Here is a 16,812-nt window from a genome sequence, read left to right on the forward strand (position 1 = left end):
GAAATTCCAAACATTCCACACCCATGAAGCCATGCACACAATGACGTCAGCAACCAATCACGTCACGATTCCTTATCTTATCTTGATCTTGATCTTGTCAGAAGTGACCCCCCCTACTACTTGCGGTGAAAAGGACGTTCCAGTCCTAAGCTTAATTAGTGCCCTCAAAAAAAAAAAAAAAAAAAAAAAAAATAATAATAATAATAATAACCTGTTCCGTCGACAGGGTGTAGCATAGAGGCAGCTTGCCTCACGGCCACGCATAATAAGGGCGTTCGTTCAGCCATATTGCGGTAGGCGCCTTATTACGGCAGCAAGATATTTTACAAATATACGGCTTTTAGTTTAGTTTACGTGCTTATTATATTTTAATAATAAAAAAATATAGTCATACATACTAAACTAAACATTTTAGAATCCACTTATTAGATCGGTGTTTCTCAAAGTGTGTTACGCGTACCCCCCCCCCCGGGGGTACGTGAAAGGTCTTCAGGGAGTAAGTAGCAATTTTTGGTTATGCATCATTAACATGGAATCATTATTAAGAAAAAAAAGAATTAATTTAAACGCTAATTAATTTAAACTCCTACTCAAATTGCGAGTTACTATCGCCCCCACGTGAACGTCGGACCGATAGTAACTCGTTAAGCCAAACATTTAATTAATATTATTATGTAACTGGTTTGCAGTAATGTTTCTCTTGTAATAAAAACAAAATAGCAATTGGAGATTTTCTTATATTTTTGTTCTCAGGGGAGATATTTAATTGTTTGCCTCAGGGCGCAATCTAATCTGGCGACGGATAATAACAATTTTTGAAAACCTGTGTTCATTATTAATAATATTAATATTTAATAGTAATTTTTAATTACTATATTAATAATATATATTAAATTATTATTAAATAATATTTAATGAAAAATTTTGAAAAATGTTTATTATTATTATGCGACATCATCAAACTCCACACAACCCACCGTCTCCACTGTATTGCTATATATAATAATAATAATTAATACTAATAACGTTCACCTTTCTCTCGCTAAGAAGTTTAAAAAACATTTTCCCACGCTGAAAATTTGTAAATCATCCTTGGTAAGGTAAGTCAAGTCTGGATTTGACACTGTTTAATGCTAATCTGATTAGCCTAACTCACTGATGCTAGCCATATGCTCATGAGAAGATCGCATTTTAGAGATTCTATACCCTGACTTAGTCGGTTATTCGATATCCTTAACCCAGAACTCAAATCAACATTTTTTGTAAGCTGGGTATTGAACCATTAATCCTTACTGGAGGCCAAGTAACTTTTTTTAAATGAATTTAAATAAATAAATAAATGAATTGTGTGTGTGACAGTGGGACCCCTTGCGAATGAGTCTTTTGACTCCACGGAGGTTTGATAATAATAATAATAATAATAATAATAATAATAATAATAATAATAATAATTACTTAAATTAAGGGGATATTAATTAGTTTTAATTTAAGTAATGTTTTCATTGCCGAAATGAAGCTTATTAGCTCTTTATACTTAAATAATAATAATAATAATAATAATAATAATAATAATAATAATAATAATAATAATAATAATTACTTAAATTAAGGGGATATTAATTAGTTTTAATTTAAGTAATGTTTTCATTGCCGAAATGAAGCTTATTAGCTCTTTATACTTAAATAATAATAATAATAATAATAATAATAATAATAATAATAATAATAATAATAATAATTCAGCTAATGCTGCCATCTGTAATGGAAGTATAAGTTGTAATAATAATTTTTTTTAAATTTAATCTGGCCATTATTTTATGAAAAATAATTGCCAACAAATAGTTTTATCAAAAAATCATTTGAAAATAGATGTTTATGCTTATTGTTTGTGTTTAATGTGAAATTTAAGGTAGTTCTCAATAAAGATAAAAACAGGAAGAATGATTATAAACAGTCGTATGGATTTATTTATATCTATTTAATATTCTCTCATAAATAACTCCCATACTTAAGAAGTAACCGAAAACTTTGACTGGCAGTAATTAGTAGCGGCGGGAACAAAGTATACTAACATTTATCTTCAAAATCTTCACTCACTTCAAATGTTGAGTGTTCTGTCTACTTGTGCCGTAACTTAATTCAAAAAGTGTGTGAACGTTGAAATTTAAAACCATTAACCAAGACGGCAATTATAAAATCACTCGCTGCTCAGAGGCAACGAAGATTAAATGCAATACGCATTGAAAACAGCTGTTGCAAATAGCATGAATGGTGGCTTCCAAGGTCGGCTAGATTTCAGGTTCATAAAAAAAGCTAACAAACAATGAATAAAAACTTGATTGCTTCAGTTTCATGAGCTAATATGTAGATCACAAACTTAAGTCGCTGTATGTTTTATTTTTATTTTTAATTTATGTTTATTATGACGCTAGATTTGGTCAAGTGGTTTCTCGAACACCTCTCTTTTCACTATGACGTATTTAACGCATGCGCATTAGAAAGAAGGAGAGTTACGACCTCTGATATCAAATATTAATGAGGGTTTTTAATTATGTGTTTTAATTGATTATTATTCAAAATGAAATTATCTTAACAGTCGTTATTTATCAGTCGAAATCATTAATCATCGCGATTAACGAGATGTCTGTTATTAAGAACACATAGCTTGATTTATTAAATACAACTTACCAGTGGGTAATCGAATATTAATATGATTTTAAGTTTGAGAGGCGATAATTTCTACTTATAAATTAAGTTAGTTATTTGTAATGTACTCCTTAAGTTGGTACTACTACTAATTTTATATTCAATAATCTGCATTACGCATTTAACTAATATTTAAATATCTAAGTAATACTGATTAAAAATTACACCCAATAAAATTAAGTGGGTCGCTTTTATCACTAATTTTTAATTTATTAAAATCCATCCTTGTGCTCACAAAGCACAATATATACTGTATATATACTCTAGCAGTGTTGACACTTCCAATATCGCACGGAACTGAGATGCCGTACTTTATCTACAAGCGAGGCGACGAATTATCGTCACTCTCAGGTGTAGCAGATGGAAGTAATCTGTGTGTGTGTGGATTATTATCGGCGTTTATTAAATTATTTTCCAGCCAAGATAAGATTGAAAAAAATTACCCTCAGGTAGACAATGCACCCAACATCCGCTTAAAAAAAGAAGAGAAAGAAAAAAAAGTAGCTATTAATAACCGTATCTCTCTCTCTCTCTCTCTCTCTCTCTCCTCTCACTCTCTTTCGCGCACTCTCTAACTCTCTCTCCCTGTATGTGTGTATGCACGCGTGCCTCACTCACGCTTGGAAGGTACTCGAGACGAAAAATAGAGGTAAACTTTTCTTGCACAGAGCAGTCGCTGAGCTAACAGTTCAAGTGTCGTCGATGCGACAAAGTTAGTCGCGTGCGGGCACACACTACGCATTCATTCACTAGGTGATCCACTCTTCAGGCTGGAGCATGATAGTTCATCTGTTTCTTCTAGTGTACATCAGTGATCTTCTGAAGATTTTTCATTTTGCTTTCTATGGTTAAGAGCTATTTTTCTCTGTGCTTACATGTGACACTGAACATCCCATGCAGTTTATCCATGTATATAGCGGTGGTGGTTTAGGTCTGATATTATCCTAATTGACCATGAAACACTGTTTACTACTTAGTGTGATAGTGGGGTCACTATGGAGTGTTGTAAGTGAGAAATACAACGTGGCGATTCTCATGGTGACCCACTCCGAGAGCAACAGGTTTGATATTCAGCACATTGGTCCCGCTATTGATATTGCCGTAGACCGCTGCTTGAAGGAGTATCAGATATCGTTAAATCTTCTCGATGGATACTATCGCTCTCAGTGTTCGGAGATCAAGTCTCTGGGACGGGCTACTGACCTACTCTCGTGTGCAAATAAGATTAATATTACCGCTTTTGTAGGTCCAGCATGCAGCGATGATTTGCAGGTAGTAGGTCGTTTAGCTACTTATTATAAAATCCCTATTCTGACTGGTCTGGGGGACGTTTTAAAAAAAAGAGAAGAGTTTTCTACCCTCATACGGGTATCTTACGATCTTCAAGATAAAGCTCTTGCTTTTCTTGCTTTTTTGAAGCATTTAGAATGGCACCACTTTGGGATGATCTACAGAGTTCAAGATGTTTACTACGATACTTTAGCTACTTATTTAACTAACTTGGCACAAAAAAATAATTTCACCGTTACTTGCAAGCAAAGTTATAAAAGATCCGAAAACAAGACGGTGTTGACTGATCTTAGGCAGGTGATGAAAACTATGAAGGAATGTAGTAGAGGTAAGTGATCTTTAAATAAAAGATTTCTTGGCATTCCAAAGATGTTTAACAAGCAAATAGAAAACGCACAGAAATATCCATAACTCTAAATAGTGTATTTAGTTCAAATTTTCCTATTTTGAGTTCATGTTACATGTATTATAAAAGATGGCATGTTGTAAATGCTAAAAATTTACATCGCATTCAAAGTTGCATACTGTACGTGTTTAAATGTTTGTGCTTATCAACTTTTTTGTTATGATTGTGTTCTTTTAATTATACAAACATAAGAGAGAAGAATGTTAACTGAAATTTGAGATCTAAAAAATTGATTCCGACACAACTATTTTTTTTTTAAAAAAGATCTCAGACTTGCTTGTCATTTTTAAAGACGATTACCTTTTGATTAAAATTGTATGCCCACATGTATTTGTAATTAGATATACCGGAATAAAAATGTATGGAATTTTATCGGATTCGTTAGGTATAAGAATATGTTATGAGTCTTTGACTCCATGAGGTCTTGAGGTAGTCATAATAATAATAATTTTCTCTCTCTCTCTCTCCTCTTTATTAAACTTGCTTCATAGAATAAATATATGGATATAGAAAATGACAAATATAAAAAAAAAATGTCAACATAAATTCGAAAAATATAGAAAATTTAAGAATTTTGAGGTTTCGCTTTTCTTCAAAGAAAATTCTGATGTTTTTTTTTTTTTTTTTAAGTTTGGCCTTGATACATAAATACAGATTGCAAGGTGGACTCAAATAATATTTTAAATGATCTGAAATGCTAGCTTTCAACTAAAGCATGATTTTGATCAGAAGTATATTTGCATAATTCCTTGGGACTCGTTCAGAACCCCACTGTTTCAATATTTCAAACATGCTAATCCCTTTGTAACAAGCACAACTGAAAGTCCAATTTGACATGTAACCTTTAGAAAGATCTCAGTCCTGATACCATTTGGGAGACAGGAAACTCGAATAAGGGCTTTCCGACTGACGATGAGACAAAATAACATACGGAAGTGATACTGAGGATCATTCTGAAAACTCAGGTTTTTCATCACGATCCAAGAGGTCAAATCGGCCTGAAAAACATAAGCAGTTAACACAGAGAGACGCTATGACTCACGGTCTGTTCTGTAATTCCAATAAATTTCAGTCTAAACGTACTTCGTGACATGTAACCTATCATTATGTAAATGAAGTACACAGAAAATAAGACTTTTTATGCAAGTGGTGGTAAAAACATTACCTACTCATTTCTATAATTTAGCTGTGTAGATTATGAACGATATTTTGATTCAAATTACTTTTTTTTTTAATTTGTGTGTGTGACTACAAATTTCTTATATGTACATAAATCCTTTAATACAGAGGCGGGGGGGAGGATTCTCAAACTAAAATTTGCGGGTCTATATTCCTTATACTGAAAACGGTTGCGGAACTTTTTTTATAGCCGGATTTTTTTTTTTTTTTAACCAATACTCTCAAATATTGAATATTCAGCATTGAAAACTCGCCCCCTTTAAAGTAGGATATAATGAAGAACTTTAGCTGTCTTTGTTTTATATTTTAATTTTATATACCTAAAAATTATTAAAATTCAAACAAAATACCAAAAGACACTAACTGCGAAAATATTAACAATACATTATTCAAAAATGCTTATTTAATTATAATAAAACGGTTATTTTTGACCACGAGAACTATAGGAGAGAATGACTACTATTTGGGTTTTTTTGGTCAAATATATTTATTTTAAACTAAGTTATACCAACTAGTTTCGCCAACTGTGGCTATTGGCTTCATTAGGGTTAAAATTATATAAATGTAAGAACACTTATTTAAACGCTAAAAAAAATCTGTCCGAGATCTGGAAGACCCTCATTAGATCTTTGAACATGCCAGAATTAAATTTAGCTGCCAACTACAGAACGTTCTTACAAAATAACTAGTAGATCATACACGTGCTATACGTGTGATGTACGCGTTGTTTTGCTTTTATAAAAATGCAATTGTATTCGATCCATTAATTGTTTCAGTGCAAACAGTTTTTTAGCGTTTAAGTGTTCTTATATTTATATAATTTTAACCCTGATGAAGCCAACAGCCACAGTTGGCGAAACTAGTTGGTATAACTTAATTTAAAATAAATATATTTGACCAAAAAAACCCAAATAGTAGTCATTCTCTCTTATAATGCTTATTTAATTCCCACATTTTAAGGCTTATATGTTTAATTTTCTTGCTAAATTTAAATATCACAAATTCTCAAACTAACTTGGTAACTCTCTCTCTTCCTAGAATATTTCATGTCTGTTGCAATAACTACACAGTAACTTTGTCTTCCTGGAAGCATTTAGATTTTAAAATTATTTTGAATTATCTTTAACGATGCATATTCCGAACTGCTTTCATTAAATTTAAATCAAGGCTAGAACATTTAAAACGAATGGACAACAGCAGGCTACCAAAAATATTATACAGATACAAAATAAGTGGAAAAAGAAGAATCGGAAGACCAAGAAAGTGGCATGAGACCGGAATAGACCACTTGACATAAAATCCATGTTAGGAAGAAGAAGAAGAAGCTTTTAAATCAATTAAAAAAAAAACGTTTTAGATTGCAATTTAAAGCCTTTAGTGATTTCAAATTTTCTACAAGTTTTTTAGCTGTTATATATCACTTGTTAAAAGATCTGTCAGAGTATTTTGTTTTGTAAGTGATGTAAAGTTTTAAGCAATTGCATGTAAATTACTGCAACGTAATTTCAGATCGTCATTTATATCAGAAGAAAAAAATTAGAAGATAACACGTACGTCTAAATCTGTTAACATTTCGATTCTTCTAATTTATAATAATTCATTAATGCTGTATCTCAAATTCTAAAATGTATTGCTGTATCTATTTAGCTTTAGCCCTAATTAACTTTTTGAAGATTAGACAGACAGTCCCAATACTATGACTAATTTTAGCGAGCATCTGGGGAGGAGAATATGGCACCCAGCTAACTATCACCATCTCGTGGTCCTTAATTGTAACAGTGTATATTATTGTTTGAAATAGTGTGATTTCCATAGTCGATTTTTCTTGAGTTATGCGATTAAAAATTCGAGCGTTGCGGAGAAAATATCCATACTACGATGCTTGCCCGTGCTAGAGAACGACTAACTTAGACAACAGTCGAAGAAAGGATTAAAACAAATTCTAGGCTCTAGTCGGCGATTAAAATCGAACTCATAACGGTCTTCTTCTGGCAGCCTAGCGCTATGGATTTCTACTAGGCACAGGCCTTTAAAAAAAGTTTGCTTTATATTTTAATTTTTAGTCAGTAAGTGATTCACTAACTACTCTTTTGACGCGTTTTGTTCTTAAGTTGTTTGAAATCATTTGACAACTGCAACCTTCAAAAATACACTTTTCAGAAGATTCTTGAGATCTTTTCATTTCAAAAGTTTTTTTGGTGTTTATTTTTTTTCCCGCAGAAAAATCGAGCTATTCCTCCGTAAAACATACAAACTGGGAAAAGACATCCGTTAACAGACAAAAATATCCTTGTGAGGTAGATCGATGTAAGTGCGGAGTGGCTATACGAGATTGATTTGTCTGTCATTTGGATGTCTTCTTCATATCCCAAAGTTTCCGAAAACGAAGAAATCCTACTACTTCGTATGAGAATGATTAATTCACTTCCTAGTTGAAAAACTTCATATCAATGTTTCTCTCGTTCTAGACAGAATTGGAACCCAGGTTTCCAGCAAAAACACTTTAGGGATAAGGAGAATTCCAAACAGAGCAATGTGATTATCACTATGTACTCTTTTAGATGTAGATTTCTATTTCTTTCCTCCCTCTTTCTTTCTTTCTTTTTTTCATTGTAATACAACACATTATAATTATATAATGTGTTATATAATGACATAGTATAAAAATTATGCTTGTTTTCTGTTTTCTGATCCGGACTTTCTGACTCTTGGCCCACCCACCATACTAGAATACTATATGGTTTAACCAATGGTAAATGTAGTTGACTTAACAACAAGTATTTAGAATTAAAGCACTGGCCAAATCACCTTGAAATAGGCTACGAAAGTAGCCTAACGCAGTGAGTAATTAAGCGTTCAAAAGACGGAAATTAAAACAGAAAGGTAATTTGCCAATGAAAAGTAATTTAATCGCTTTCAAGAGAAGCAAACGGACTTTGCTTATTACTTTTCCAGCGCATTTCCCAGCACGAAGACTCACTTGTCGATAAAACAGCAATCAGGAGCATGTGGTCTGCCTTCCTCTTGACACGTCGCTTCTCCCACAAAAACTACCATCTGGACTGAAATACCCGCTGTCCCACAGTCCATTAAAGGGTCGTAGCTAATCGCGAAGGATACAAGCAACAGAATAACTTTTCTAAAAGGAATCTTTGTACTTAGTTCACTTTTTTTTTTCTCATTACCAAGAATATATTTTCCACCCCTCATTTGGGTGACCTATAAACCATTACTTATCGTGAGAAACATCGAATAAACTTCGCCAACTTTCTTAACAACTCAGCCCTACAAATGGTTCAAAAAGTAATAAGTAAATGGGGTATGTATATATATATATATATATATATTTTTTTTTTTTTTACTCCACTTCACCAAAATTAGATATTTCCATAGAATTTTATTGTATACTCATTTAAGTAACGTTTCAGCTTTTTTTTTTTCTTTTTTCCAGCGCTTATGTCTATCTGCTAGTATTCACCTATCGGTAAAGTTTAGAATCTGCAGCGATAAAGATGATCGTTTGGTTTTAAGTAAGCTGTCGGTATATCCTTAATTTATGATAACTTATCGAATTATAAGTACTGTCGGGTTCTTTTTATGTGTGTATATGTAATGCAATAATCAGTGTGATTATCACTTTAGTAATGAATCATAAACATTGCGCAATTTTTAAATAGCTTCTAAAATTCTGTACGACTTTCGAGAATTGATGGGAACAGTTTCCCAGAATGCAACGTTCATGTAGCGTCTGCGAATGAGCTGCTTGGATTTTGAAGAGCTGAATGGTACCTGGTAATTACAAATAGTGCTTACTAAATTACTCATAAAACAGTGTTTAATAAATTATATTAGACTGATCAAATTAATTCTTCTATGAAATAATGTTTAGTAAAATTATCTTAACGAATTATAATGAATATTCACAATTTGATTCCAATTATCGATTAATATTTCAATTATAAATATTTAGTGAAAAATAATAAGTGATTTTTTTTCTCACCCTCTTGAATGCGTATATGTAATATTAACAAAAGGATATTCCTTACGTCCAAGGACATATAAAAACTCACTGATTTGGTAAAATGCAGGACAGTGCTATAAAGAAGTTATCGTTAATCGTCTTTCCTATTTCAGCGGCATAACTTTATTTTAAATGATTACTTTTATTATTATTATTATTATTATTATTATTATTATTATTATTATTATTATTATTATTATTATTATTATTTAACTAGAATATGGCTATACCTTCTTGACAGGCCAGTGTAACGAAGTTATTGCACTTCGCCAAAATTTACTTTGTTACTATTGCCAATAGTAAAGTTATTAATAATGCTATAACTTTTTAATATTGATACACAAAGAGGGCATTGCACTTAACGGCTCATCCTAAGTTAAGAAATAAAAAAAAAAAAAAAAAGGGTGGGAGGAATCCACCACCTGAGATAGTGGATTCCCCACAGTAGTAAAACGATTTGTAATAACTTCTGGCAAAACAGAAGATTATACAAGAAGCAAAAGTTATTTAAAAAAATGGTATTTTTTATCTCAGGTGGTGGATTTGTTTTATTTATTTCATATCTTATTTTCATACTATCATCGGTACCTTTTTCACTTTACAAGCACATGATTGTGCGAAACATATTAACCATTTGTGTCAAATAACTAAGTATTATCCTATGTTTCGCGCGCGCGCACACACACACACACACACATACAAACAACGATTTAGCAGACAGATCAGAAATACGACTGTGTTTTCAAGATTATGATATTTTACTTCTGTTTAAGTTATTGTTTTACTTTCACCGGAAATTATTTATAAGTATTATGACAGATCATCATTTATCTAGAATAATATGCATTAAAAAAATCTTCCAAGACCACTTCTTTGTTGTTCTTCATTTTATGTAATGCGAGGCGAACTATTTTTATCTTCTGAATAATATAGGGAGATAGTGCTTTTGTGCAGTGCGTAGGCAGAATGAAAGAACAGCGGTAGTCATAAAGATTCGCGCAAATAAAATGATATTTAATATCTTATTTTCATATTGTCATTGGTGCCTTTTCTTTACAGGCGAAACATATTAACAATCTGTGCCAAAAAAAAAAAAAAAAAAAAATCAAGAAACTGGTTGAGGAGTTGCCCTTGAATACTTAGCACAGGTATAGACAAATGTCTCCAAGTTAAGAAGAATGGCACTGAAAATTTGCGGATAAGAGCAGAAGTCTTTACCTAAAGTCTTTACTTAAAGTGTTTTTAAAATCTCATTAATTATATTTAAAATTTATATTTATTGCTAAAAGTATTAAATACTTAATATTAATTACAGATGATATCAAAGATTCACAGCATATGTTAGATTAACAGTTTAATTTAATTGAACCCATAGGACTTTCTTTAAATTGCATCATATAACTGTAAACGGAATGCTGTGCCATCGTAATCATATGTTATTATTTATTTATTCGTTACTTGTAATGTCTTTTGCTCTATACTTTCTATATCTTTATATGCCGTTATTCTATTTTAACTGTGCGCGCTTTCCCCTCTCTGAATCTTTTTTGCTTATATTATTACTACTATGATTATCTACCCTTCGCAGTAAACGGTGCGCGCTTTCCCCTCTCTGAATCTTTTTTGCTTATATTATTACTACTATGATTATCTACCCTTCGCAGTACGATGAGATACTAGAAAATTTATTTAATTTAGACTGCGCCACTAATATCATTTAATTAGCATAAATCTCAGTAATACGGCCTGCAGATTTCTCTCTCTAACACAAATTCCTTCAATAAAACTTTACACAAACAGTCGTGGTCTATTCTTTTACTTAACTTTAGGCTTCGGCTATCTCACTTAGTTTTCCGCTCACAAGTGTGGTTTATTTAGGAACAGTGCAATTGTAAAAATAAACAAACAGGCAGCACTCTTTTAACAAAAAGAACAGACCAATTTATTTACATTACTATGAAATATACATGAATTTATACATTAGGGAGATTGCTTTTTCTATCCATTTATAAAATCTTTAGCATAAATTATAACCTATTTACTTTAACACTAATTAACTTCTTTAACCCACAATCTTATTTACTCTCCGCTTACAAATTCAACTTATTAAACTCCTAGTTTACTTGCAAACAGCTTAGCTAACTCTCTGTTAAGTTATCTTTATACAAAATTTATATCAACTTCCAACATGCCAATCGATTCTCTTAATGACAATTCTTACTACTATTGAACAATTTTATAAACGTCTCTTAAAAGTCCATCTACAACCTACTATGAGAGGGAATATACAAAATGTTTTAATTTACAAAAGACTCAGCATCGCACATTCAGTCAAAAGTCTTCCACTACAGCCTTATGGTATTTCTTTCAATTCAGATCTTGAGCTTCCTCAGGAATGTCTGGCTTCAGTAATATATCTCAACGGGAAAATAGTGGGCTGTGAACTACGTCCGGCAAAAGGTTGTTCTCCCACGGCGAAAAAGAAAATTTTCCGAGGGAAGTTGCTTCGGGTAATTTACATCGACTTTTCTCCTCTGCTTTGGCTCGCCGAAAATGCCTGGACAACTGCTGTCTCCAATAGCTCGAACAGCCACCTCCAATGACCATAATTGCCGCCAACTGACTCTCTTATGGACTGCCGAATCTGTTCCCTCTCTCTGACGATGACTGGAAGCCTTTCCTTCTTCGGCAACGACTGGAAGCCATCTCTCCGGCCTGGACTGGAACCGGGAAGCCCTTTATGCTTGGCTCAATCCCTTTTTTATTATCCTTCTCTGAGCCCTCGCACGAAGTTTGTAACCCCCGAAGAATTCGGAATGATTCTTTCATCTTAAGTTTCAAGTTCGGCCCGCTTTCTTTTGATTGTAAGTTGCTGGCCATCGAAAAGTTGTTTGAACCTTTCAGACTGACTTCGGAGGTGTTTACGTGTAGAGCTTTTAAGGCTTTCACATATATACAAAATTTCCTAAACAACCTTTCTTATGCCGCCATGTAGATCTATTACATACAGCTCCGGCGGCAAAACATTACCTTTGTTTTTAACACGCTAACATATTCTTATTAAAGGAGTATATACAGTTAACTTCCAAAGGGTTATTTACAAAAATATCTAGTACAAAATATACAGAGACAAACAAGTTATTTTTACAACATTCTCATGGGACGTGACCTAAGTAAAAAATCGATGTAATGTGTTTTGGAATATTTAAGCTATAATCGAGTTTTTACATAACTTCGATTATTATTATTATTATTATTATTATTATTATTATTATTATTATTATTATTATTATTATTATTATTATTATTATGTGACACCTCCTTTTTAAATTTAAAATTTGAAACAAATTTTAAAACATAATAATGCATTTTGAAAACTTAAAATATAATTAAGCATTAAATTTACATAAAACTTTGTAAATAAAATAAAAAAAAAACATTCACGATAAGAAGCCTCCATAGCTCAGTCGGTATCGACAATGCATTTTGGTTGGAAAGACTTGGGTTCGAATTCAAATCCCATCTACGCGAAGAACCTTAAGAGAACTTTACAAGTGAAGGTGAGTTACCGGTCTCATACGGAGGTGATAGGGTTTTTCTTCCCAAAAACACGAGGTTTCCATTCCTCAAAACAGCAGGTAAACCGCTAGAAGAACACAGCCAATTGACAGCCGTAATACAGTATGAGGATGGGATTAACCGCCCTGTTTTAAGCAGTAATCAGGTTTCAGAGAAGTCAACAAGCTACTTGACCGTGACAGTCCTCTGAGCCTAACACACACACACACACACACACACACACACACACACACACACACACACACACACACACACACACACACACACACACACACACACACACACACACACACACACACACAAAAGAAAAAAAAAGATGGGTGAGTGATTCACGAGAAGTTTTTTATATCTCTAAACTGATAGTAATACTAATTTTTTTTCCTATAATAATATCAATGATGGTAGTACCATTCTTCAATCGTCAAGATAGCCATCTGATTCATTCCCTCCAGAACTTTGTCTGCCTTATTTCTTCTGTGTATTTCGTCCATTCTATTGAACATAAAGGTTTTGATCTTCCTGCTGTCATTCATCCATCCTGTAAATATATCCAAAAAAGTTGTTTCCTTCTAATTATTTTCTGCATTAGATTCTCTTTCCAATTTATTTTTCTATAGAGTCTATAGATATATTCTATATATATTCTATTCTATAGATTCCAATTCTTAGAACCTGCAACATCGGTTTTTTGACCGTTATCCATGTCTTACATCGATACAGGAATATGCATGAATATGCATATTCCTGTATCGTGAATATGCATGTTTCTAGTACTCTGAGCTTTGCGTGCTTTAATCCATATCTTATCCATTGCCTGCAGGCTTACTTTCGCTTTTGTTATCCGAGATCTTATCTCATTTTTACAGTCGAAATCGTGCATCATGTTGCTCCAAAGGCATATAAAGCTCTTAACGAACTCATGTCCATTGATCTTTATTCCTCCCTCTTCATCCTCTTCTCTAATAATATATATTTATATTTACTTTAGCAGTTAAGTGGAGTTAATTGATTTTTAGTCCTTCATCTTCTTCAATAATGACTCTCATATACAATTTTTACTTTTTTTATTTATTCTGATCTTGCTTAGTTCTCTTGTTCTGTATTACCATAGTATTTATTGATATACATGCACTGTTCTTCTAACTTCTTAGACTTGTCACTTTAACCTCCTCCTTCATTCATTTATTTCACTGTGTGCTGTACTCGTATATTTTCATATATCTCTCCTAATCTTTAATGTTCTTATTATTTTCTTGAATTAGCTTTGATGTCGCTAGAGAAATCCACTTCTTCTTTGGATTCTCTGACTTTGGAATTGTTTCTTCCACTGTCCTATTGATTGCCGTCACCACTTTGGTGTTTTATATTCCAGTTTTTTTATTTTTTTATATAATTTTTTAATTTTCTGAAATTGATTTTTCCTGTACTTTCCTTGTGCTTTCCTAATTTAAATATTTCTTATGTCTCTAACTTTCAAACTGATATTATCCATCATTAAGCTATTATCCGATTCCATGTCTATTCCTTGAAGCGTTTGACACTACTTGATTGATGAAGTCCATTTCTTGCTTACGAGTATAATATCTAGCATGTTTTCCGTACCTCCATCAAGTGATCTCTATGTCCACTTTTTGCAGTCTTTTTTGCTGGAATTTTATGTTGCAAATTACCATATCATGATTCAAGGCAAATCCAAGCATTCTTTCACTCCTCTTCCTCCACATCCATATTTGCCAATTATATTTTTTCATCTCTTGTTGTCTGTACCAGTCTTGGCATTCCAATCTCCTCCATGTATTGTACTATTCCCGAACTAGATGATTCTTTCACTTTCATCTCCCCTGACTCTATCCAGTACATTAGTAGCGCACTCAGGATTTAATCTTGGGGCGGGGGAGACCTATGACTGAGCATCTGCGATGATCGCTAATTCCTAATTAGTATAGAAATACAAGACACGACACAACATTGGAATCGCTCCACCTCATTACAAAGCAACTCTATCTAGCTTTTCAGGAGCGGATTTCCACATTCCTATCGATAATGTCTCTTGATACTTTTACTCTTATTGCACTTCTTTCGGTAGCTAACTGGACGATCCCCCCCCCCCCCCCCATTGCTCAATTGGGTACGCGAACCTTGTTTATCCGGGCGATGTCTGAACCGGCATATTGTCGCAGTAAATTTCCGTCGCGTTTCGTTTTAGTCAGAAATCAACACTCATTTAATCAATCATAATAGTTTTTTCAGTCGTTCTTAACAGAAACGAACATTGTTGCAGCTGCCCAGTATGGATCAGACTTTACTGTTGCTTTTTGGTCCACGGGAGGCACATTTCTTTCCCACCACTTATATTTGAGATGAGTTACCGCTATAAAAAAAAAAATGTTAAAACTAGTAACAGTGGATCATAATCATCAAATTTCAATGGGAGATTCATCTTATACTAACTATTATTACTATATATATATAACAAGTAATAATAGTTAGTACTAATAATACTATATACAGCCTGCATTGATTTTGGAGCACATCTTATAGAATGGAGTAGTATCTTATGCACTGGAAAATGCGATAGCTATTTTAATTCCTAAAATATTCTTGTTACCTTTAGAGTGCTCTGCGCTTCTGACCAAATATTGCTCACCACTTGAAAATAGCCGTTTTCTTATGTCGTTAACGATGCAGAAATGCTATGCTAAGCGCTGATAATTCACCACTATTCAATAAATGGGCGCATTTTTGTTCAGTGACGGTTTTAGTTTTTTATATTTGGTACGCCTCCTAGAAATAGGATTATTTATTTATTAGGAATGGTGTCCAGAAGCATATCAATTAAGTTTACAACAATCTTTATGCACTCATCTGGCCTTTTGATATTCCTTTTGACTTTTTACAACATCAGATGATGTCGACCATAACTTTATCCCATCAAGAATATATTTTTCTTGGAATGAACATTTTTTAAGGAGATTAGACAAATTCAGTTACTAACCGGTTACTACATATAAGTAACAATTTATTGCTGAATAGCTTCAATTGTATTAATGTTTAAAGAGGTCTTTGTTAATTCAGTACAAAATAATTCAGGACTTCCTACAGTAAAATAGTCCTAAAATGAAACAATCAGGAATACGATATTTGACATGGTTATCAGTAGCAATATTAAAATAATAATACATTTAAAAGAAAACTTTGAAATTTGAGAAGTGCTCAAGACCCATCATATATTACAGCAAACAATACCTGAGAGAGAGAAAAAATCTAAAAACAAATTCCGTGATAATTGGAATGGGGTGGGGGGAAAAATAATTTTTAAGAACAAATATCACGGCTTCCGGTCCAGTACATTATTTTGAAGCAATTTTAGTAATGACCACCTTAAATGTGGGAAAAGTATTCTAAGGTCGGGTGCATTTGAGCTTTATAAAATGTCAGGAGTTAAGCAGGAGAGATGTAGTGGAACGAAAGAGAATAAATACCAAACTTTTTTGAGGTTGGAGAGGCTATGAACCTGATTTGCTGTAAACCATATACTTCGTAATATTTTTGAAGATTTTTTTTTATTCCTATGCTATCTTATTTCCTCAGCCATACGGCTGGTGGGGGATAGATATATGCTACCATACTA

At 32.8% G+C, this 16,812-nt stretch overlaps 1 protein-coding gene across 2 annotated transcripts in view; it reads left to right on the top strand.

Moving 5' to 3' along the window:
- The first annotated feature begins 3,319 nt into the window (after positions 1–3,319).
- Positions 3,320–16,812, top strand: part of LOC150108266 (atrial natriuretic peptide receptor 1-like) — a 352,590-nt gene continuing 339,097 nt past the window's right edge. For both annotated transcript variants that reach the window (XM_090415713.1, XM_090415714.1), the window contains exon 1: positions 3,320–4,324. In XM_090415713.1, coding sequence (XP_090271839.1) covers positions 3,661–4,324 — 664 coding nt within the window. In that variant the 5' untranslated portion in view covers positions 3,320–3,660. The remainder of the gene's footprint in view (positions 4,325–16,812) is intronic.

This window comes from Typopeltis vanoorti, chromosome 3 (assembly GCF_054136105.1).
Source record: "Typopeltis vanoorti isolate ZY-2024b chromosome 3, IOZ_Tvanoo_1.0, whole genome shotgun sequence".
Classification (NCBI taxonomy): Eukaryota; Metazoa; Arthropoda; class Arachnida; order Uropygi; family Thelyphonidae; genus Typopeltis; species Typopeltis vanoorti.